This window comes from Rhagoletis zephyria, unplaced genomic scaffold (assembly GCF_001687245.7).
Source record: "Rhagoletis zephyria isolate East Lansing unplaced genomic scaffold, Rhagoletis_zephyria_1.1 Rzeph_scaffold_00663, whole genome shotgun sequence".
Lineage (NCBI taxonomy): Eukaryota > Metazoa > Arthropoda > Insecta > Diptera > Tephritidae > Rhagoletis > Rhagoletis zephyria.
Window position 1 is genome coordinate 97,711 of NW_016157747.1, and position 26,297 is coordinate 124,007.

General features: G+C 35.4%; 2 protein-coding genes across 2 annotated transcripts in view; one reads left to right on the top strand and one right to left on the bottom strand.

Annotated features, from left to right (window-relative positions):
- LOC108360951 (prolyl endopeptidase-like) overlaps positions 1–26,014 on the bottom strand; it is a 50,356-nt gene extending 24,342 nt beyond the window's left edge. Inside the window, exon 1 of the mRNA XM_017613449.1 lies at positions 25,970–26,014. Coding sequence (XP_017468938.1) covers positions 25,970–25,999 — 30 coding nt within the window. The 5' untranslated portion in view covers positions 26,000–26,014. The remainder of the gene's footprint in view (positions 1–25,969) is intronic.
- On the top strand, positions 9,036–11,776 carry LOC108360950 (uncharacterized). Its single transcript, XM_017613446.1, has 2 exons — positions 9,036–10,800; positions 10,874–11,776. The coding sequence occupies exons 1-2, from the start codon at positions 9,481–9,483 to the stop codon at positions 11,729–11,731; spliced, it is 2,178 nt and encodes a 725-aa protein (XP_017468935.1). The 5' UTR covers positions 9,036–9,480; the 3' UTR covers positions 11,732–11,776.
- Positions 26,015–26,297: the final 283 nt, after the last annotated feature.

The following is a 26,297-nucleotide window of genomic DNA, read 5'->3' on the forward strand; positions in this document are numbered from 1 at the left end:
ACATAGTTGATTGCTAAGTATTTAATATGTATGTGTATATGAATGGAAAGGCCTGTTGATGTTGATGATGAGAACAAATAAAATTTAATTTGAAATAAAAGAAAGTTTTATAATTACTTATTTATTTTGATAATAAGAATTTTAAGCATAAATGTCCACAATTATATGAATTATAGCTTTGCTGTTGATTATAGTTATAGTTAATGTTTTTTCCTAAATACTTTATTATTTGCTTAGGAGGCTGTAAGTTTCCAAAGCTATCGAAGTAATCAATCTCATTATCGTTTTTCCAGTAAGCTACCCAATGCGTTCCCGGACCCTTTGAACTATCCAAATTTATTATTCCACATTCTCTCTTAAATGGTTTACGGGGTAAAGTGTCACACATGAATACCCCTCTAAAATTTGGAATAAATTTTGAATACTTCTTTAAGTCTACATCAGTAAGAGGTCTTCTGGGTAGCTTCATTAAGAGTTTTTTTGGTATGGTTTTAAATATAATCCGAATCCCTTTTTATAAGGCTTTAAAAACATTCCTTTTCCCATTGAAATAGCTTCCATTGTATTATTATGACGTTTCGCCTCCAATAACTGCTCCTTTCCAGTTTTTATAGCATTGATTGTTTTAATAATTCCTGCTGTACCGCCAGATAGACTTCCAAGTGCTCCTAATGCTACGAATAAAGGCGCTAATGGGAGAAATCCTCCAGATTTAGGTAATGGTATTACACGTGGTGCTTTTATTATAGATTTTTTTCCTCTAAAAATATTATTTACAACCTTTCGTGAAATTTTAATTGCATCTTTTAAGTTATCACTTTTCTTTAAATTTTGTTTAGCACTTTTTAAAGCATGTTTGAAGAGATGATAACCAGTTTTTCCTCCCACTTTCTTAGTTTTACTATAAATGTTCCCCATACCGAATTTCGTTTTTGTCTTCATTATATTTGTAACTAACCAAGCATTTGTTTTCCCATTAAGATTGCTATCCTTCGGTTTAACTCTTTCCCAAGCCTTCTCAATTAATTTTTTATCAGCAATATGTCGGTTATCTAAATCTTTATTATATAAATATGATATATCATGTTCTCTACAAGCAGTGTCTAGTAGATTAATCCCTCGATCTCCTCTTACTAAAAGTTTCCGTAGTTTCGTTCCAGGTTCACAAAATTGATAACTAGGCAAATGAAGTTCAATAGGAAGCTTATTAATTATATTATTTATAAAACCTTTTCCAACGACTAACGATTTAAGAATAAGCCTATTTTCATAAATTACTCTCATATAAAATAATATTATATTCAAATAAACGCTGAAGTTTTTTTAATAAATCTATAGTTCTATATAATTAAATTTTAAATTTCTAAATACCAATTCAACAGTTAATTTATATTCAAATACAATATTGTTATATGATTTAGAATAAACTTCTACATCATACATCGCTTCCCTATTTGTTCTACTATAATACTTTAATTTAGTCTTAATATCCAAACCCCTTCTTTCATATTCATGTTGCTTTTGATGTTGCTCCATTATGTACTCCTCAATTTCACCGCCACAAACGGTTAGGAATTTTCCATTGTCATCCTCTTCATCCCATTTTTTGTTAAAAAAAAAGCATGGGCTACTCTGACTGGGATGCCCAAAACCTGTAACCGGGGACCCTCATCTTCATCTTCAATACATATATAAGGGTTTTTCATGTCTTCAAAGCACAACATCTCCAATTCGAAATCGAAGTTGTACTCTCCATGATGCTCGCTATTGAGGATTCGATTGATTCCAGGCATGATGTGTTTTATAAGTATCTTTAAACAAAGTAATAATTTCTAATGTACAGTATTAGCTTATTTATACATATTTCATAACTATATAAAAAGCATTGAGGTAAACTGTTGATAAAGAACATATTTAAATATACATATATTTTAGTAATCTATTTTATACTTCATAATATGATTCAATTAAAATGTGGAAATAATCTTAAACTCAATGTTGCTGTCAAAGAATATATTTATTTTTTATTATCCTATTTAAATTTCATTATATGATTCAAATCAAATGCTAATATTATAAATAGCCTTGATCTTGATTTCATCATCATTGTTTGCCTAATAAGTATAGTAACGCCAAGTGGACGATAACGAATCCCACATAAACATATAAAAAAAAAAAATTGCTCATAAAAGTATGTGTATATTTAAATGTTTTATTCATCTAGCATTATTCATTCATTCATATATTGCTGACTTAGTGAGAAAAGTTGTTAAGCATACTTCTTATGAAAACTCATATTTTGATATAGAAAGCAGGAGATATTAATAATACATCGTTTCAAAAAAAGATTAGGATACTTGTTTTTCGCGTTTATATTCATTGAAAGACGAATTTATTAAATTCAAAAGAGTCACCGAATGTCTAACAAATTCAAAAATAATACGAAATCTTTTCATCTTTCACATATGAATGGAAAGGTCTGCTGATGTTGATGATGAGAACAAAAAAAATTTAATTTGAAATAAAATAAAGTTTTATAATTACTTATTTATTTTTATTTATTATTAGATATTTAATGAAGAAATAAATTTTCTTAATATTATTACATTTTTTTCAGCACATATCATAGAATTTTCATGATATTTACAAGTATTTATATTTATATTTTTAATATATAAATTCTTTAAATTTGGACAATTTAAATCATCTAAATTATATAAAATAATATCGTATCCGAATAAACGTTGAATCCATCTGATTTTCTCCAATCCTTTAGCATAGAATATATAATTTTTTCTTTTCATTAATGAATGGATATATTCAATAACAGCCATTAAAGTCGAATCACCATCTTCCCATTTTAATCCATGATGATTATGATATAACCAGTTATTAGTTGTTTTATNAAATTCTTTAAATTTGGACAATCTAAATCATCTAAATTATATAAAATAATATCGTATCCGAATAAACGTTGAATCCATCTGATTTTCTCCAATCCTTTAGCATAGAATATATAATTTTTTCTTTTCATTAATGATTCGATATATTCAATAACAGCCATTAAAGTCGAATCACCATCTTCCCATTTTAATCCATGGTGATTATGATATAACCAGCTATTAGATGTTTTATTCCGTATCGTTAACTTGGATTCACCAAAAGGAGGTTGAATAAGAAACGTTTTTATATATGATATATCTATACTAATTATATAAAGAGAAGTCCCTTTTTTTTGTAACAGGTAATCTCGCGAACGGCTGGTCCGATTTTCATGAAATTTTGTATACAAATAGCTTTNTGTTCCCATTGGCGTAATTTAGAGGTCAATCTTAATTTACGCATAAATTACAAGCTAAGTAATTTCGCCTTGTAAAGTCTCTCAGTAAATTAAGATGAAGGTACGTAGTTTATCTTAAACCAACAACCAAAGCACGAACAAATCAGTGTCGGCTCTAATTTTATGGATAATAATCGAAAAAAGTATTGTCCCACAACTGAAATGTCATTATGTGCACATTATTAACACACTTTTCTAGGGGTGGAGCATCTATATATGTATATACATATGTACGTATGTACGTTTGTATATATTTCTGACTGCATACCAACACACTTTTTCCATCAGCGGTACACCCTGTGATCGATTCCGGTTCTGAATGGTATCGGATTTCTCAGATTTCCATCAGCGGCACGCCCTGTGATCGATTCCGGTTCTGAATGGTATCGGATTTCTCGGATTTCCATCAGCGGAACACCCTGTGATCGGTTCCGGACTCAGATTTGACACCAGCGACATCTTGCGGCTTTTATCTGGGTTCTGAACTTGGATTACGATCGGCGACATCTTTTGGCGGAGCAGCAAAGCTTGCTCCGATTGAGCCACCGGAGCAGCAGCTGCTGCTCCGGTTCCAGAACCGCCATATTTATACTACTGATTTTTAATCAAATCTTGTACCATGCTCTGCTAACCATCATTTGCTCCTGCATAACTGTCATAAAGTTGTTTATAGTGGCTCCTAGGTTACTACTATTCTGACCAAAAAGAGGTAGTGCCGGAGGAGTATTTTTAAGGCATTTGTGCATATGAAGTAAAGTTATTAACAGTCATTGGCGCAGACATTGGCTTAGCGGGTTCTGGTATGGGGTTTTGCCTAATAGGAATGTTTTTGGGAATTGGCTTCTCTTTTATTGAGATCTAAACTGTACAACCTCTATAGTTAGCAGTGTGATTTCCACCGCAGTTACTGCACTTTTTAGATTTTGGGTCCATTTTTGGTTTCACAGATTCTTTAGAAGTGTGTAGATTCCCACAGATCACACAGACACCAGGTAAGGTGCAGTAGCGACGTGTGTGACCAAATTCCTGGCAGTTATGACAATGAACAGGGCCTCTACGCTTATGTTGTTCTTCTACGGAGATTTTACGGTGTAGAAGATATCGCTATTGATATGTATATTTGGTGCAGTTCCCTTTCTTCAGATTATGAAAGTCAGGCTTTAGCTCTATTTTGAACATCGGTTGAGGGATGTATTCTTTATTTTTGATGTTGAAAACATTGCGCACCTTAAAACCTTCTTCCCTAAGGGCATTTTCTTTCTCTTGTGAGTTCACACTGGACTCGATGTCTTTTATGACAACTTCTAGTCCTCGACTACTTTTAAGTTGATAGGTAAGATTTCTTACATTTGTCAAACTCATTGGTAATTTTACGAAAAATATCTTCGTTTTGAGCCTGTATTTTCACTTTGTGTATATTACCCTTTTTAATAGGAACCACATGAAAATTATTTTTCCCTACTAGTTTTAAAAGAGTATCTACCAGAGCATTAGAACTTTGTTCTCGTAGATAAATAGGTGGAGGCTTGTATTTTTTAACTATCTGTTGGTTGGAATCATTATTCATATCAGTGAGAATACTAAAACGATTATTCTCCGACGATGTAGATGCACCTGAAGTGACCACTTTAAAAATTTTATTTTTTGGGTTTTGTTTTACATTTTTTTCGGGTGTGTGCTTTCGCTTTATTAAAATGTAGCGATCTAACCCAGTCTGAACAGTAGCATTTTTTGCTTGTTTTTCTTCTTCTTTGTTTGTTGCCGTCGAAGTATTAGTATCGGCAGCTGCGTTGTTGTCCTCAGTGATCACTGCTGGAGAGCAAGATGGTGCTCTTTGCTTGGCTGCATCTGCTGTTTGTGATGGTGTGTTGGCAGTATGTATAAGGGTTTTCTTTAGCGTTGCTGTTGCTGGTTTTTGTGCTGTGCATTTCTTTTGCCTGCGCTTCGCATTGAGTGCCTGCGCTCCTTTAGGAGAGCGCCCGCGACACTCATCTCTCACTTAACTACCGTTCGTATTTTGTATGTAAACAAAATTTATTTAATTTTATACACATAATGTCTTATTATTTATTTAGGTATTTTTTGCGATCACGGTTTGATTTTTTATACTGCTGAGGGTAGTTCGCGACGACACAAAACTCCTATAATAGTTTGATGTGTCTTTCGATGATTAAGTATTATTAGTTACACGATAAATATGAATTTTTATGGAGCGAATAAAGAACACGTCCATACTCAACCGCAACTATAGAGCCATGGTTTCGGTTTGGGGACTTATTATGAAGGGTAGCTTCAGCCCCCGCCCAAAGAATAGGTCACTAAGTTTTGCCGTGCGAGAGTTTTGGTTTTTGGGTCGCCTTCTGAGGACATAAGTCGGTCCGCTAATAGCAGGTTCGGAAGCACTTGCTTAGTCTTAGCATTGACCTCACAAGTTGGTAAGTTTCCGATGAGTTGCGGTAGAACTAGAAAGTTGGTATTTATATTTATTGAGGGATCAATGCGTGACCGCAATTGAATATAGCGCGTTTATTTTACTTGCGCAGAAACAGGATTGTTGATACCTGATACCTGGGCACGCATTCTCTTTGACGGCAGGTCGATCCTGTTTTTAAGATTTTCTGTAATGAAGGAGTTCTGAGTCGGAGTCTATTAGTGCGCGGGAAAAATGTACTAACACGCGCTATTCCTAATAGAACCCCTTTGTAGTGTAGTGCGTTTGTAGTCACGTCTAGCTTGGGCGGATGATGGCGCGATGTCATCTGTGAGATGCGAATTATTGGTTGAAGCAGTTGATTTTGGTGGAATTTCCGGTATATACAGGAGCATGGTGCCTCAAGTGACATGTTCTACAATTGAATGAGATTCTGCACCTTGACACCGTATGTCCAGAAGATAGATAGTTCAAGCAACTGTTATTATTCGTGTGAAAGTTGATTCTGTCGCCTGGTGCTAGGTTGAGGAATTCTTGGAAACTTGACAACTTGTGTTCGTAGCTCTAACCGAAATTGCAAACTGTCTTGGCTACAATTGCTTGGAATGATTTGAATCCTTTTTGGTGAGTTTCATTATATTTATTCCTATTGTGCAGTTGGGTAATATTTCATGCCTCTAATCGTTGTGAAAGAAATTTATCCATGTCTACCCACTTGGATATTTCAGTTTTGTTTTCAATAGTTTGCTCTCACAACGCTAATGTAGTTTCTGGTAACTTAGTCAAGCAGAGATATGAACAATTCTCACAAACTTCGAATTTTTAGTATACGTTCCTTTAGCTGGTAGAATACAAAATTCAACGTGGTGCAACATTTTAACGCAACCCACAATATGTTTTTAAGGTTTTTTTTTTTATTGAAAGTGGAAAGTGGGCGTAATTTTAGTCCCGATTTCGATTTTTTTTTTATATATAGCTTTTTTGTGCCAAGGTCATTAAATGCACTGAGTTTTGTTCAAATTGATAAATCGGTTACCGAGGTACGCATACAGTGAACCAAATAAAAACTGTTACGCGACATTTTAGTAAGTTTTCGCTATTTTTCTTTATGTTATTTAACGCTTATTATTTTTTTATGAAAGTACAGCTGATTACTTAACAAACACGACATAAATCCAAGGTTCAGACTTTGCGCGAAAACTATGAAAATTCTGCAAACTTTGACTAAAATTTCTAACTTTTTGATCAGCGTCTTTAGAATTAAATTTTAGTGCAAATTTTAAGTATCTTGGACTTACCGTTGATTTTTGGCAATTTTTTTTGACGGTGCTCAGCATTTTTTTCATATGAAAAAAATTTTCGAACATAAGTTGCCAAAAATCAAGGGCTAGAGTCATGGCATCTACAGTCCAAGCTCTTTCATTTGACACCTTATTTTCGAAAATCGAACGAACGGTGCAGATTTGATGACATAGACAAAAAATGACTGTGGGTATCATATATTTTTTTTTGCTATAATATGTATTTATTGAATCTTTCTTTCGAAAGTAACGATAACTTTTCTAATCTTACAAACTACCATTAAATTTATAATTTCTGCGGCAGTGCTTATAAACTTAATATTTTTTTTTACATATATTGTTTAAGCCGTCGCTTAAAGCGCAATACGACGGCCGTGCGCGCAATCCTTGGCCGCAGCAGTGGCAGTTGACCGACGTCAACTCCGAAAATATGAGTACCGAGCGCGCACGGCCGCCTCCCTATCATCGTGCGAAATCCGCAGAAAGTCAGTTCAGCCAAAAATGTCGGACATCGTGCACGCGCCCTTCTCGAAAATAATCATCGGATTCAACACGGTTTTGAAATCTATTAGCCAAATAAATTTGTAAATACATAAAAACTAAACTAAGTTTAAAGTTTTTACATTTTTAAACCGAAAACAAGTCTTTATCCTTCAAACGGAAATTACAGTATAGTGAGGTGAGTGCAAAGAGACCAAGCGAATGAATTATTCATGGTCCTTCGCAGCCTACCGTGGCCCAGCTCCTAAAGAAAAAAAAACACTTCAAAATAAAAATAAAAAAAATCCGTACTCGTACGTCCGCTAAACTAATGTAAAAACTATTAAAAAGTGGAAAAAATCAATAAACACAAAGTGTTCAAAAAACAAAAGTGCACGCATACATACAGTGCTACATATGTACATATATGCAAGCGAAATACACATTTACTTACACATCGCTAACTCAGAGTGAAAAAAATAAAATAAATAAATAAAAATACCTGCAACTCTTTTGCACGAAGCAAATTTGATATAATTTGAATGCGAAAAATATTCATAAAAAAAACAAAACACTTTGAAAAAAAAATACTGTGGAAAAAGTTCTCTGTACCAATACCTTTGTGTACATGCATACATTTCTGGCAAATTAAGTGGCAACAAGCACAGCAACAAAGCGCAATCAGCAGCCATCACCCAACCAAGCCATCACCAGCATCAGCGGCAACAACACCAGGCGCAATAATAAAAACTAATCGAGCCCCACACATTAGCCAAGCAGCCAACAATAGCATCAGCCGTTACAACAGGCAAAGCAAAGAGCGTACTTATACTTATATATATACACTAGGCCGGGTCGATTTGTGGGGAGGCAAAAAAAATCGCCCATTGCTCTGTGAAAATCGTATTCTAGGGATCAAAATAAGAAACTTTGCCGAAGGAACCATACCTCTAAAACGAATTCTGATGTCCCCCAATTTGGGTCGAACTTTTGGGTAGGGGCAAATTTTGAAAAATCCCACTTTGACCCATTTAGAGTGCTCCAATCGAGTCCAAATGTATGACCGACCCCCACTAACTTTGGAGGCCCGACCCACCGATGCCAGTGGCACACCCCCTGGAACCCCCCTGGGGGTTCACCATACAAACATTTCAAAAAATCGCCGGTTTTGCACTTTACATGAAAAAATCAGCGAAATGCCTATGTTTTTTCTTTTTGGAGTTTATTTTTCTCTTTAGAAATTTATTTAGTCAGAACATATGTAAATGAAAAAATGAATTTAACTTAGTAATAGAAAAGAAATTAAAAAAAATTATTAGAAATTAGCGTTTTTACAACCCTTTTAAAACCAAGGCATCACTGTGATGCATTTGCATGTCGTAAACATAGTTGTGTGGGTTTTTTATTCAACCGTTTTAAAAAATGAAGGTATCACTGTGACACAATTGCAAATCGGAAAATTGCTTGTGTGCGTTTTTTAAGACACAGCTGCATGTCGTAAACTTACTTGTGTAGTTTTTTTATAGCACCTACTTAAGAAATGAAGGTTGTTTTTACAACCCTTTTTGTGGGTATTTTAAGGCACCTTCTTAAGAAATGCGCGTTTTTTGCAACCATTTTAACAATTAAGGTATCACTGGAATGCACCGCAACCCTTTTAAACAATGAAGGTATCACTGTGACACAATTGCAGATCGTAAAATTGCTTGTGTTGTTTTTTTTAAGCCACCACAAGACACAGCAGGTAGAATTGAAATTACCATTTCATTCTTATTACCTCGTCTCGTAGACCATATATAACGCAACAGTTTTTGTGAATGCATTAAGTCGTTGTGAAGAACTCAAAGTGTGAAGTGCTAATTTCAGATAAAAAAATATTTCAAAAAAAATAATAAGTGAAGTGACCATTCCAAATCAAAAAGTTTACAATGAATCCACCATCCTCTACACCGCAAGATGAAGCAACTACATCAACAACTATCGAAAACCCAATGAGTCATATACCCAAGCATGATGTTACTGTTTTTGGTGTGTCTACTGATTTAACTGATCTTAATTTACCAACCCATCTGGATATCTTGAGATATTATTTTTACTTAAGCGAACGTGCTAAAACAGAACAAAAAAAGTTTTCCCATAAATCATTCACTATTCAAGTACAAGATAAGTTGATTGGAATTTGGGAAAAACTTGGTATGGAAATAATGCTGAAAAAAAGTGTATTGAATAAATTGAATAAATTGCTTGACAAGTATCAAGAGCAAATCAAGAGAAGAAACAACACCCAACAATTTACAGAGTATGTAAAATCTCTGGAAACAATTTTTTACATTGGAACATGTAAATGCGATTTGAAGGCAGCTCCATGTGCATGCGGCTGGGTTCCCGAACGCCTCAAAGAGTTCATGCACGATCAACATAATCAGAGAAGACTAACAATGGATGCATTTGTGATGGAAACTGAAGAGCAAGGAGCAACGTCTATGTCATCAATGCCAACATACCAAGATCCCGATGATTCAACATACGCACCGCCACCGGTTCAAGAAGATATGGATAGAAGCACAAGTTCACAATACACAGAGAGATACGATTGTTTTAACTTTGCCTTGGTATGTGACAGATTTGGTGTGCCTGACAGAGTAGCATCAGCATTGGGAACCGCTCTTTTGCAAGATTTTAAAATTAAAGATAAGCATGGGAAACCTCTCATCATGGATAAATCGAAAGTTCGCAGAGAAAAAGAGAAATGCAGACAAGAAGTGCTTCGCAAACGGTTAGATGATACCAATTTGTTAGCGTTTTCATTCGATGGCAGAAAAGATGATACTTTAACGATAGATAAAATTGATGAGAAGTATCATACTAGGATGGTAAAAGAACCTCATCTTGTTATTTTGAGAGAACCCAATTCTGAATTGATTGGTTACGTAAGACTGGAACATGAAACCGCTGAATACAAAACAACCAAATTAAATGGTTTTTTCAACGATAAAAATATATCACTGGATGCATTAATTGGAATATGCACTGACGGTGAGCCAACAAACACTGGCCCACACGGTGGAATTATACGACGATTCGAATTGCTGTTAAAAAGACCATTGCATTGGTTCGTTTGCCTTCTACACTTCAACGAACTTCCGTTTCGGCATTTGTTTGAAGCTTTGGATAAATCAACCAGCACTGGACCAAGATCGGCAACCGGAAAACTGAGCCGTCAAATCGAAACTTGTGAAACTCTTCCGGTAAGTTATTGCTATCACTCATTTATTATAATTGTCAACCATTTTTAATTATTTTATTATTATATATTTTCAGGTGGTGGACGGCTTCCAGAAAATTGAGTTGCAAAATATGCCCCCTGCTCCAGAAAAAATTGAATTTTCCACCGATTCGAAGTACTTATACGACATGGCCCATGCAATTTCTAGCGGCGTGGTTCCGGTGGATCTGGCTAACATCAAACCAGGGAAAATTGTACATTCTCGGTGGCTCACCAAGGCCGCTAGATTATTGCGATTATATGTGACAACGGAAAATCCAGATGCAAATTTAAGAATTCTGGTTGAATTTATAATTAAATGTTATGTGCCAATGTACTTCAATATCAAGTATTACAGCTCTGTCGTGTACGGCAGTGCATTATTTTTCAAGTTCATTGGTTGGTCACGATTTCTAGAACCTCGTTTACGCAAAATTGTCAATCAAGTAATTAAAGATAATTCATATTATGCGCATTCGGAAAATATCTTGTTATCAATGTTGTTTGATGATAGCAAAGAAAAGCGCGACTGTGCCATCAAGAAAATTCTACGCTATCGAACCGATGTTGACGAGCCAATGGAACTTAGAGTTTATAAAAAAACAGATATAAACTTTAATTGCACAAGTTATACGGAAATGATCAATTTGAATGATATAAATATCGTATTTGAACCACCATTCACGCGAAGCATTCCGTACGATACATTGAAAGAATATTTAAATCAAGATGATCCACCGTTTAATGATCCAAAAATTCCATCACACATACAAGGAACGGAACGACATGTTCAATTGCTAGCTAGCGTTTCCAAACGGGTTATACCGGAAAATGTAGAGGCTGTTATGGCGACGACATTAGAGAGCCGTGCGAAATTGCCCAGACTTGAAAGTAAAAAAGACTTCAAACAATAATTTTTTTTAGTTTCTTTTCTATAACTCACTTAAATTAATTTTTTCATTTACATATGTTCTGACTAAATAAATTTCTTAAGAGAAAAAATAGATATTATTATAAATAAATAATAAATATTATTATAAATAAATAAATAAAAATAAAGAAAAAACATAGCCATTTAGCTGATTTTTTCATGTAAAGGCCAAAAATGGTGATTTTTTGAAATGATTGTATGGGGAACCCCCCAGGGGAGTTCCAGGGGGTGTGCCACTGGCATGGGTGGATCGGCCGTCCAAAGTTAGTGGGGGTCGGTCATACATTTGGACTCGATTGGAGCACTCTAAATGGGTCAAAGTGGGATTTTTCAAAATTTGCCCCTACCCAAAAGTTCGACCCAAATTGGGGGACATCAGAATTCGTTTTAGAGGTATGGTTCCTTCAGCAAAGTTTCTTATTTTGATCCCTAGAATACGATTTTCACAGAGCAATGAGCGATTTTTAAATCGACCCGCCCTAATATACACATAACGTAAAGGAAAGTAGTGAGTAGGCAAATTTTAATTTTCTTAATAATTAAAATAATATAACTCATTTTCTCAAAAGTTATATTATTAAATATAAACTGCCAACGAGCATATACATACATATACATATGTACATATATATAATTTCATAAAAAGCGTATTTATTCTCGCCAAAACCGGTAATTTGCCGCTATTAAAATTTTGGTACAAAAATTCCGTTTCCCGGAAAGCGGTATATCTCAACATACCGCCGATCTTATATATATATATATAAGTATATGTACATATATTGTTTAGGCCTCCACGCTAAACCAAATTATTAAATTATATTATAATAGTTCCTCCCTAATGTGAACTTAACACATGCACACATACACGCTCATATGTGAGAAACTGCACTTTTCACGTCAGTACGTATTCGGCCAATTTCCCCTTCAAACGAATTCTAAAAACTGTTTTGAGGGTTCGATTTAAGACTTTAAATCTTTCTATACGCAGTTTGAGTTTAATCACCAACGACTACGGACGTTCCGCCACCACACCATCTCATATCAGAGGTAACATTGTAACCGAACTTTAGGTTTAATACATTAATTAAACCGCCAAACACCATTTTATATTAGGTATATTAAAACTTGGACTCTTTATTTTTTCTTATCTTTCCAAATAAAAAACACTGGTGCTTTGTTGGAGTTTATACTCACACAAACGCCACGGTTTATTAATATATACAAATTCTGATATATACCCCAAAATAAATTCCGTTGCAGTAGGCATATAACTACTGTGTCCCACTGTGCAAGAACAAAATATTAGCACATTAAAATCATTTACTTTCCTTACCAATTACCAATTACCAATATTTGCCGTTGGTCGCATAGTTCGTTGAACTTGGCTAAACAAAGTGCCGAGAACATAAGTGCATTTTTTCCCCATATACCACACGTACCAGGGTTGTTGCGAATATTCGCATTCGCAACCGCGAAGCTTCCGCATTAATTTTAATATTCGCATTCGCAACAATCAATGCGGAGCTTTTGCGAATGCGAATGTTTTGCAAATGCACCGATAAAACGTATATATGGCAAACAAACTGACAAATTGTAACCAATATTTTTGCCTGTTGTCGTGGGAGTATTTGTGTAACAAAACTGGTCAAATGTCATATTTATCAATTTTGATAAAAATGTCTTTAAACTATTATTATTAAACTATTATTTAAGCTACATAACCGAGCTACCAATGGGCACTCATACAAGTTCCCACTTCTACTTGACCTTTGACGTACGTCAAAGAGAACGTAGTCCTTTTAATAATATTTTTTTCTGTGCTTTAAATACCTGCATTGGTTTCTTTCTTTATTATGATTTTTTTGGACCAATCTTAAAAAAAAACTACTAGATATAAAAGAAGAAAGTGTGTACTGTAATTCTTAACCAAATTTTCGAGATTTGATAGTAGGAATAGTAGCTTATGTCGACAAGCTGGCTTTAGTATAATGCGGCATCCCCTTTATCCTTTAAACGACAAGGAATTTTTTGATGAGACTTAATAAGAATATTGACTTGCTAGTATCGAAACTATTTCTTGCACGTTTATTTGCCAACAGTTCTTCAACGGCTCGGCACCAGTGAGTCGTTCGCAATCGTATGCTGCGAATGCCGCATTCTTTGAGGAATTTATTTTCAGCAAACATTTTAAAAACCGTAACCGACAAAGGCAATATTTTTTTCATAGGGATATACATTGGATCCTTGGCTAAAAACTTCTGTCGCAAAACTGTCCCTTCTCGGCAATTTAAAGTCCAAGAGTAAGCTCCTTCAATCGGCATTTACAACAGAAATGATCAACTCTGGCTATAAAGAGAATCGATGCTCAAATAATTAAAGAAGCTATAGGTCTTACCTTTAATTAGATAAGAATTACGTAACATATCGAGATTCAGATACTTATAAAAAAACGCGGTACTTTAAAAAAAAAATAGCAATATTCTGATCCTATTCGGCTGGCAGCTACGACGTTGAAAACAGAATTTTGTTCAAAAATAATATTTTCCATATTCACCTATTTAGCTCGCAGAAGAAAGTATTAAAAATTAATTATAAAATCTAAAGCTGGGATCGCACGATTGCCGCTATACACCAATTATTGCCTCATTTTATGCCCCAATCGTGTGATTTCACAATAAATTGACTCATGCGGCAATAGAGGCCGATATTGTGCTTACTGTGCCCAATCAAATACGGCCTGTGTGCGACAATCGTGTGATAGGTCGATTGTCAATAAAAATTTCAAAAATGCTGCAATTTTTATTGTTTTCTTGTGCGGTAATTGAATTGAACAATACACAACAACATTTACGCTTTTTTAACTAATTTATATATTTTCCTCATTGTGTCCAAAAACTATATCCTTGCTTTCGTAAGTAACATACCTGTTAATTTAATTTATATTCTAATCATAATTATTTTTTAAGCTTTAACATGGAGTCCGACGACGAAATCTTGGCTGCGATGCAAAATGCAGTGAGCTCCGAATTTGCATCCTGCGTCTCTGATAAACCAGTATCAGCACCTGTATCAAAAAAAGGAAGAAGCCGAGTGTTACTTCATTGTGGGCTTATAGTGCCATTAATGACTTGATACTAGCTGTAGAGGCGCACCCATGTATTTGGCAATATTCGCGCACATACAGTGGAAGACTGCAAAGGGAAATAGGCCAATGTAAAAACGGCATTCCAAAATGTAAAGAATAAAATAAAGACAAAGTCAGGTCAGGCGGCAGAGAACACCCAACCAATTGGCGCTATGCAATTTTATAATCGACATGACTTAACAAAAAGTACATGCTCAGTGTCAACATTAGATGCCCACGAAACACAGCCAGGCTGCAGCACTTCGCTAACTTCTTCCACTCATGAAAAAGGAAAACTACAACAAACCGACATACTGGAGCATGCAGTCAAGTACCTAGAGGCAGAACAAGACAATTGGCATACGATCGGTATGTATTTGGCATCACAAATGCGTGAAATTGAAAAACAAACAGAAAGGCTGCTAAAAAACTGCACATAGATCTTGTAAAAACTGCAATGGAAGCTTCTTTGGAAGCAGACTACGACAATTAGTTTTGTATTATGTAAATATATGTACATATAATAATTTAATTTAATAACATGAATTACAAGAAATGAGTTGAACAATTTGACTTTTACAGATTACACTGTACGAGTTTTCAGTTTTTTTCTGGGGAATAGTTTAACCTAAGATTTTATGAAAGCCTACACTGAGAAAAAGGATTAGTTTCGACAACTAAAGATATTTAGTTCCCGAATTTTGACAACATTTGGGAACTGTGACCAAGGATTGGGAACTATTACCATGGGTTGGTAATTATAACTAAATATATTAAAGCTTCTAATATTCATCTAGGTTGTACCAAATCGTTAATTTAGTTGAAGGGTTTGGTAAATACTAATAAATATTTTTTTGAAGCATATTTCTACAAATTCCATTCAACTTAAAGTATGGTTCATAAAAGGATGCCATTAAGCTCTGCTAATACAGATAAGCTTTCTTTCAACACATGGATTAGTCATAGTTACCAAGTCTTAGTTGATCGATTTGGTTTGAGAGCGGAATATATTCATGCTTATGAGCACCCCCTAAATAATGATCAGCGCTCTCTGACCTCATGTGTGTTTCACATACGAAGAGCGCCAGCTAAGCAATGCACACAGTCCCACTTATTGAATCGTTTGAATGCGCTAGTATGCCGACCATTGCATAAAAACGATTCAATGAATGAGACTGTGTGCGTGGAAATCATTGCTCCGCTACCGCTGTTCGTATACGGGTGAAACACGCGTGTGGTTACAGAGCGCTCAGTAAGATATGGCATGTCGATCACTGCGCTGGGTAGAGAAAGAAAAGTGTGTGCTATGTATGACATGCCCAGGCTTGTTTGTCTCACTTTCAGTTTTGCCATCGCCGCGAGTTGTTTCGGTGCGGGTATGGTTATTTAAAAATATAAAGTTTGATGCCAACCGGCGTTTCTCAGTGGATATATAATTCATGTGAATTATAATTAGAAAGTATCTATTTAGCCAAGGAAAAAGCAGTATACTTAAACCAGCACTTCCAGCAGATATTGACCTGGGTTTTCGCACGACTATTCCTGTTTAATCGTTTCTTTTTAGGAAATTCTTACCACCATATACATATGTATTATTTACACTAGTAACTATTTATGTAAATACGTTTGTATTTTTTATGCTTAATATATGCAAATAAAAGAAGTAAACACAACAACCATCGAGTAAATTTTTATTTGTGTCAAACTGAAACTTTTTCTCCAATAATAAACGGTTAGCTGATTCACGTCTACAGCAAGTTCATAAAATTAATTGAAAACTTGTATCAACCAAAGCATTGTTTATATTTGCTCAACAATGATTTTATTCAACTAACAATATTGTCCACTCAAGGTAGTCGTTTTGTAATTATTAACAAATATACATTTGTCCCAACTAGAAGGCTCAAGTAAATTGCAGACTTTCGTGAACTAGATATTTATTTCGCCATATCCAACTATGCCACTTGGTCACTATAACCAAATCTTGGTTATTATAACTAAACCTTTTTCTGAGTGTAGATTTTATATATAAATGTATTTTCTCAATTTTCCCAGGCTGGCGATTTTAAACGTTTTTTTTCAAATTCAATGTAACTGCAATTAATTTAAATTGGAGTACTGTTATGATCAAAAGATATTTTAATATTTTTACCGAAAACGGCCGCTAGGGTGCGCTCTGGTGCAAAACACATGAAGAAACATTGATTGTAATTTTCCTTCACTTTCCTTCCATGGCTGCAATTGTAGATTCAGATTCCTCGCACTGAAAATCCCAAAAAGGTCTTTTGATCATACCGATACTTTAATTTAAATTAATTGCAGTTACATTCAATTTGAAAAAAACGTTTAAAATCGCCAGCCTGTGAAAAGTAAGAAATTACTTTTATATGTGTGTATATACAATCCATGTTTACGAAAAAACTTGGTTTTATCGATTCCCTAGCCAACTGCTGAAGAGTGTTATATATGGGTGACCAGTGATTTGACGTTACGTGACACTTGCATGACAAAATGTAAAAAAAAAATTAAAAAGTCAAAATTTTAAAAAGCTTTTCTACATTTGCATAGCAATTAAATTGTCCCTTATTCAGTAAAAAAAAAATTACAACTGTTGGTAGTAGCGATTTAAAGCTAGGGCCCCATGATTGCCGCAAAGGCAGCAATCTTTCGGCATCTCCTCGGCCATTATTTGTGCAAATCTTTGTTAATGAACCTTTAAATCTAACGACTGGTGCGATTTGCGACAATTTCGATTGTCTCATTGTTGCGTCAATGAGCTCAGCGCCAAATATTATCGCAATAGGTCTCACGATCGTCTCTTTATGTCCCGATTGTCAAAATAAATGTCAGACAAATTTCAAACGTTGGGAGCAAGTTTTTAAAAAATAATCAGAGAAAAATGTACTACGTTCGAAATAAACGTAAATTAGCACGAATATTATGTGCAATTACATCCTGTATGTTAATGACAAAACAAAAAGTTAATACAAAAAAAACCTTAAAAAATAAGTATTTGGGTTCGTGATTGGCTCCAAAAATCCCAATTGAAGGTGGAAATCAAAAACTTCTACGCGAGTTTCGTGAAATAGAAAACCCAAAGTTTCTGTTTAAAAATTTTCTTCGGATGAATGAAGAAAATGTCAAGGAATTGCTGGATTTGATTTCGCCACGAATTCAAAAGCTGAACACAAACATGCGTAAAGCCATACCTCCATGTGAGCGTTTAGCCGTGACCCTGCGGTACTTGTCCACTGGCGATAGCTTCAAAAGCTTAGCTGCATTTTTCCGGATTGCACCAAACACCATATCAAAAATAATTCCAGAAGTTTTCAATGCCATTTACGCCATGTTGAAGGATAAGTATATGAAGGTAGGTCTTACCACAAAGTAATTAAAACAAACTTCAACAGTGGATCGCTTACCAGGTTCCTTCCACATCGGACCAGTTGGCAGCAGTTGCATCCGGATTTGAAGCAATGTGGAATTTTCCAAACTGTGTGGGAGCGCTAGACGGTAAACATATTGTTATGAAGGCGCCGGCGCACTCGGGCAGCACCTATTATAACTATGGCCATTGTCGATGCACAATGCAAATTTATTTACGTTGATGTTGGCTGCAATGGACGCGTATCGAATGGTGCTGTCTTCAACAAGTGTTCGTTTTCTGCAGCTCTGAAAAACAATTCTCTAAATTTAACCCCACCTCGACCGTTTCCCGCTAGTCAAATGGGCGTTTCTTTTGTTATAGTAGCCGACGACGCATTCTCAATGCAAACAAATGTTATGAAACCTTACCCAGGTCGAAACTTGACTGCAGGACAACGTATATTTAATTACAGGTCGTCTCGGGCAAGGCACATTCACGGTGGCGCAATCAGCAGTACCGCTACTTTGTTCTTGGCGAATTTGACAGAATCAGTTGTTCGTGTGACGTCATTTTAGCAAACTGTTTGTATGTATGCAGAGATGTTTATATGCATGTAAATATGGCGACCTCTTTGACTGTTAACACTCTTTCTCTCCTCCATCTCTAATTACTCTTTCCTATTCGTTGCTATCTTGACGTCATCACCCGCAGGAATGCGCAATCTTGTATTCTATCATTCTTGAGGCACATTGTTGAAAATGCGTTTGGCATACTCGCAATCTGCTTTCAAGTATTTTCTCGTCCAATAAAACTCGATGCAGAAAAACCAAAAGCTTGACACCTGCTTCTTGTGCTTTGCACAATTACTTACTCAACAAAAGTGCGAACTATGCATCGTCGTCGATGGTTGATCGTTATGATAGCCAAGGTAACCTCATTTCAGGAGAGTGCAGTCGTGTTCCTTTACTGCAGATCGAGCCAGGAACCGAGGAAATGCCAACACCATATAAACGAAGGATATTTTATGTCATCAATTGGCGAACTGCCATGGCAGTATAAATTTATTTAAAAAAAAACTTAAATGTTCAATACAGCCTACGACAAAACGGTAGAACCTCAACATTTTGACCAGTCTTGACTATTTCTCTTCTACTTATTTAATTTTCATTATCTATATATATAAAAATGAAATGTTTTCAGTATGACGGCGATGCCTGACCAAACGGCTGAACCGATTTCAATTCTGTAAAAGGTACTTTTTTAGAAATTCTGTGTGGAAGGTTTTTCGATTTAAAAAAATTTGAAACTTTTTGTTGTTGTTGCCGAAAAATGACGTGTGCTGCGACGTCACGATTTCACAATTTCATAGAGTTTTCTGTACATTAAATGTCACTAAACTATTAAACGGCTAGCCCGATTTGGTTCATATTTGGAACATGTGTCAGCACCTATAAAATAAATATCCTTACCAAAAATGCATTCGCTAGGTGGCGCTAGAGTCGGAATATTCCTAAATACTGCATTTTCCTGCCGATGTGGCTCATATTTAGAATACAATTGAGACAACTGAAAATAAATATTGGGACTAAAAATATACACGATAGGTGGCCCTGTGGCCGAGAAGTACGTATGTATGTATGTATGTATGTGCCAGGTTGCAGCCTAAACGGACGAACCGAATCGAACAAAATTTTGACAGAGTATTGCCATGACACCTGGGCCTATAATAGGGTAAACAAATTTGGATTCGACAAGGGGGCGTGTCACCTCCCATAGGCGTGAAATTTTTAATCAGCCATAACTTCGGAACCATAAGTCACATCAGCTTGAAATTTGTTATTCAGTCACACATATGGTAGATGCTTATAGTAGGGTATATATAAATGAGTTTGTAAAAGTGGGCGTGGCACATCCCATAGGAATATTTTATCAGCTATAACTCCGGAACTATAAGCCACATGAACTTGAAATTTGGCATACAGACATAACTACAGTAAGGTATATATAAATGGGTTTGCAAAAGGAGGCGTGGCACATCACATAGGCGTGGAAAATTCGGAATCATATGTCACGTGAAATTGAAATTTGGTACGCGGACGTATCTGTGCAGGTGCTTATAGTAGGCTATATATAAGTGAGTTTGTAAAAGGGGGAGCGGCACGTACCATGGACCAAGAATGTTTTATCAGCTATAACTCCGGAACTATAAGTCGCTTGAACTTGAAATTTCGTACGGAGCCATTTTAATGGTAGGTACTTATATTAGGGTTTATATAAATGAGTTTGGAAAAGAGGGCGTGGAACATCCAATAGGCATGTAATTTTATATCAGCTATAANAGAAATTCTGTGTGGAAGGTTTTTCGATTTAAAAAAATTTGAAACTTTTTGTTGTTGTTGCCGAAAAATGACGTGTGCTGCGACGTCACGATTTCACAATTTCATAGAGTTTTCTGTACATTAAATGTCACTAAACTATTAAACGGCTAGCCCGATTTGGTTCATATTTGGAACATGTGTCAGCACCTATAAAATAAATATCCTTACCAAAAATGCATTCGCTAGGTGGCGCTAGAGTCGGAATATTCCTAAATACTGCATTTTCCTGCCGATGTGGCTCATATTTAGAATACAATTGAGACAACTGAAAATAAATATTGGGACTAAAAATATACACGATAGGTGGCCCTGTGGCCGAGAAGTACGTATGTATGTATGTATGTATGTGCCAGGTTGCAGCCTAAACGGACGAACCGAATCGAACAAAATTTTGACAGAGTATTGCCATGACACCTGGGCCTATAATAGGGTAAACAAATTTGGATTCGACAAGGGGGCGTGTCACCTCCCATAGGCGTGAAATTTTTAATCAGCCATAACTTCGGAACCATAAGTCACATCAGCTTGAAATTTGTTATTCAGTCACACATATGGTAGATGCTTATAGTAGGGTATATATAAATGAGTTTGTAAAAGTGGGCGTGGCACATCCCATAGGAATATTTTATCAGCTATAACTCCGGAACTATAAGCCACATGAACTTGAAATTTGGCATACAGACATAACTACAGTAAGGTATATATAAATGGGTTTGCAAAAGGAGGCGTGGCACATCACATAGGCGTGGAAAATTCGGAATCATATGTCACGTGAAATTGAAATTTGGTACGCGGACGTATCTGTGCAGGTGCTTATAGTAGGCTATATATAAGTGAGTTTGTAAAAGGGGGAGCGGCACGTACCATGGACCAAGAATGTTTTATCAGCTATAACTCCGGAACTATAAGTCGCTTGAACTTGAAATTTCGTACGGAGCCATTTTAATGGTAGGTACTTATATTAGGGTTTATATAAATGAGTTTGGAAAAGAGGGCGTGGAACATCCAATAGGCATGTAATTTTATATCAGCTATAACGTCGGAACTATAAGTCCCACGAACTTGAAATTTGGTATACAGATATATCAATGGGGGGTGCTTATATAAAAATGGGAATGTAAAAGGGGCCGTGGCACATCCCATAGGCGTGGAAAATTTTATCAGCTACAATTTCAAAACCATAAGTCAAATGAAATTAAAATTTGGTACGCAAACGTATCTATGGTAGGTGCTTATAGTAGGGTATCTTAACATATATGTAAATATCCCGTGTCACTGTGTTCGTTTACGCTAATCTCCGAAACCGCTTAACCGATTTCAATGTAATTTTGTGCGTGTGTATTGTTGGTTCCAACTTAAAAGATAGGATAGTTGTGAACCCGAAATTCATCGAAATTTTTTTTATGTTCTCGCGTCGTGCTTATCTAATATATAAAAACCGAACTCTTCGTACATTGCTCGACCGATCTTTATGAAATTTTTGGGTTATATATGGTAGGTATGGGAATCNACAGACATAACTACAGTAAGGTATATATAAATGGGTTTGCAAAAGGAGGCGTGGCACATCACATAGGCGTGGAAAATTCGGAATCATATGTCACGTGAAATTGAAATTTGGTACGCGGACGTATCTGTGCAGGTGCTTATAGTAGGCTATATATAAGTGAGTTTGTAAAAGGGGGAGCGGCACGTACCATGGACCAAGAATGTTTTATCAGCTATAACTCCGGAACTATAAGTCGCTTGAACTTGAAATTTCGTACGGAGCCATTTTAATGGTAGGTACTTATATTAGGGTTTATATAAATGAGTTTGGAAAAGAGGGCGTGGAACATCCAATAGGCATGTAATTTTATATCAGCTATAACGTCGGAACTATAAGTCCCACGAACTTGAAATTTGGTATACAGATATATCAATGGGGGGTGCTTATATAAAAATGGGAATGTAAAAGGGGCCGTGGCACATCCCATAGGCGTGGAAAATTTTATCAGCTACAATTTCAAAACCATAAGTCAAATGAAATTAAAATTTGGTACGCAAACGTATCTATGGTAGGTGCTTATAGTAGGGTATCTTAACATATATGTAAATATCCCGTGTCACTGTGTTCGTTTACGCTAATCTCCGAAACCGCTTAACCGATTTCAATGTAATTTTGTGCGTGTGTATTGTTGGTTCCAACTTAAAAGATAGGATAGTTGTGAACCCGAAATTCATCGAAATTTTTTTTATGTTCTCGCGTCGTGCTTATCTAATATATAAAAACCGAACTCTTCGTACATTGCTCGACCGATCTTTATGAAATTTTTGGGTTATATATGGTAGGTATGGGAATCGGATGTAAAGCATATTTCATACCGCTAGGTGCAGGGGGCAGGGCACCTCCCAAACAAACCGAATTTTTCATACTGCATATCCCGGAAAATGTTCATGGAATAGGTCTCGAACTTGGTATGGAGATATATGAAAGCAATCGCATACTCATGGAGATAAATTGTGGTTATCGGAAAAGGAGGCGTGGCACTTCCCATACACATCGAATTTTTCATACTGCATATCTCTGGATGTGTTCATGGAATAGTACTGGAACTTGGTATGTACAAGATATATAAAACGCGACTGGTCATGAAGAAAAGTTGGGGATATTGGAAAAAGGGACGTCGCACCTCCCATGGTAAATTACTCGAAAATGGTATAGAGATATATGAAATCAGTCCCATGCTCTTTGAGAAAATTGGGGCTATTTGAAAAGGGAACGTGGCGCCTTTCAAACGCACTGAAACTATTACGTATCTTTGTATGCATGTACAGTTTTGCTAAGTTATTTAAGACTGAAAATATGCCTTCTGACAACCACCAAGCCGTAATATTAGAAGACAAATGCGTCACTAAAAATCATGAACGTGAACTCTTGGTGAAAAGGTTGGACCAAAATGTTTCAATACAACAATTTTTTTTTTTTTTTGTATAAAAGTATAGCTCATTGTCTAACAATAACTGCATAAATCCAAATTTCAAGCTTTATACAAAAATTATAAACATTCCTTATACTTTTGATCACAATCCCACGGTTTTTAATTTGGATTGGTGGAAGTTTGAAGTTGCTAAAAAATCCTGTTGATTTTTTATAATTTTTTAGCTGACGGTATTATGCACTTTCTTCTCTGTAAATTACTTTGTAAACATAAACATAACAAAATTTTTTCTAGAAATCCAAATTAAAAACCATTGAATTGTAATCAAGGGTTTAATAAATGTTTATAATTTTTGTATATAGATTGAAATTTGGACTTATGTGATTTTTACTAGACAGTGAGCTATGGTTTTATGGGAAAAAACGAACATTAAACAAACAGAAGAAGAAAGTCAAGACTGATCAAAATGTTAAGGTGCTATCTTTTGTTGCGAGCTGTACATATAATTATAAAATTTCATTCCAACCATAAATTATGTAAATTCGCAGCTTTCATTTAAACAAACATAACTATTTTGTACCAATTTTACTTGTAATGAATAAAAAAACCTCTATGTAACAAAATTAAAAAGAAAACTGTTGCAACTTGAACTTCACATAGCACGTTGCAGTTATCGTCGAAAAATAAAAAACTATACACTCAAACTTCTAAATAAATGCGTGAGTTTTCATTGGACGCAAGTTTTTGCTTCTTTGCTTTCAAACAACAACAAATTTGCACAAAATGAGCCCGTAATATACAAAGTAGATGCAATTGTTTTATTTTTTTTATTAAGAATACGCCATTTTTACGCAACAGAGAAAAAAAACAGAATTTAGAAGTCAGCGCAACACCTTATGGTCGCAATTACCGCATGCTCGTACAATCGTGTGATAAGTTTGGGGCAATTATTGTCACTATATTGCTTTTCCCCAACTTGCGGCAATCGGAATTGTATAAAACGAGGCAACCGTGTGACTGTACAGAATTTCATTGGGACAATTTTTTTATTGTACTCTAATACAGCACAATAAAAATTGTTCCAGATTGGTCCATTTGCGGCAATCGTGGGATCTCAGCTTAAAATCGAAAAACGCTGGTGAAGTTACAGATTCCCCAAATTCTGACACAGCCAAAGGAGAATGAAGAATTCTTTTTAAAAAGCTTTAGAAAAACCTGACATACGATCTCGCCATTATATTATGCTAGATTCTAATTGTTTCTTATAAATACTTGACATCCGCATTCGCATCCGCGGATGTTAGCTGTTAGATATTCGCATCCGCATTCGCATCCGCGGATGTCTAAAATTCCACATACGCAACATCCGTAATATGTACATACGTTGGCACATATAAGCATTTTTAAAAGTTGCATTTTCTGCAGCTATTCGCATAATAGCTAAGAGAGTCGCTGTTGTTTATCGGACAATACAGTCCACATATACCAAACGCACTCTAACTTATTTCATATCTTTCCACCTCGCTTTTCTCTGCTGCACTCACAAGCTAAGAGAACGTAAGTCAAAGCCCGCTCTCCGACTTAAATACGTTCGGTACCAAGAACTCACCTCAGCGGTGAGCGGCTCTTTACGTATTATTACATCCCCTTGTGCATTCCCGCACACATACATACATAAGCACTGTAATCAAAACAAACTCTCTGTTTTTTCGTACTTCTTCACTCACCACTGCGAAGACAAAGCGTAGCTTAGCCATATCTTCGGCTTCATATGGGTGTTTCCATTAAAATGTCAACCAGGACTGAAAAAATAAAAACAACTGAAAAGGGTTTTTAAGACGAATTAATAAGACAAAAATACTCGAATTTTTATATTATAGAAGTATTTCAGCTTATTGGAATTTTAAAACTCAAAAATGGAAGAGTAAAACTGAATGTCTCTTCGACTCAGTTTTCTCTAATGAAATGAACTATTTTCTCTTTCCTATTAACTAAATTAAGAGATTTGAAACATTACAATTACATCTTAAAATCAAATTTGCAATAACAACTAACTATAAAAATGAGAAAAAGGTGAAGTTAGAGCTCGAATAACGGTAATTTTTTGATTTGCTTCTGATAGTATTCTAATGTCGCGTACGTTATGCAAAAACATTGTTTGTCTATGTCATTTGTATATTGGCAGTCGCAGGTAATGCAGATTACAATTCTTAAGCGANGCTTATTTTTTTCTCAAACATAGTACCCTTTGGTTGCAACATAACCGTAATCTTCTTTTTTCTGTAACTTCTATTTTTGATAGATTTACGTTACTCTATAAGCGTACGAATGTCGCGTACGGCTGTATGCAAACACCCATATGTAAATATTTGCACATACATACATACACTATAATCAAAACAAAATCTGATCTTTTGGGTTGTTAACTCACCACTACTGTGACAAAGCATCGCTTAGCCATATACTCGGCTTCATACGTAAATATTTGTACATACCTACATACGTATGTACATTTTTACATTACACATATTCTGCACATTCGTACATACGTGCTAACAAAGAATATTATCACCCGAACATTATAACGCGATAAGAAGTGAGTTTAAGATATTTAGATACATGTAACCCAGTAGGGAAAACTTCTAAATTGCATTTGTCTAGATAGTGAGAGATAACCAATACTTTTTCAGTATTTACATAATTATTTATATCACATTAAACATTTATACATACGTATATTTCACCACGTATATAACAGT

Bases quoted from the DNA above. Each gene is read 5' to 3' on its own strand.
- LOC108360950 (XM_017613446.1), top strand. From the start codon at position 9,481: ATGAATCCACCATCCTCTACACCGCAAGATGAAGCAACTACATCAACA. The intron at 10,801-10,873 runs GTAAGTTATTGC...ATATATTTTCAG, and splicing joins AAACTTGTGAAACTCTTCCG to GTGGTGGACGGCTTCCAGAA.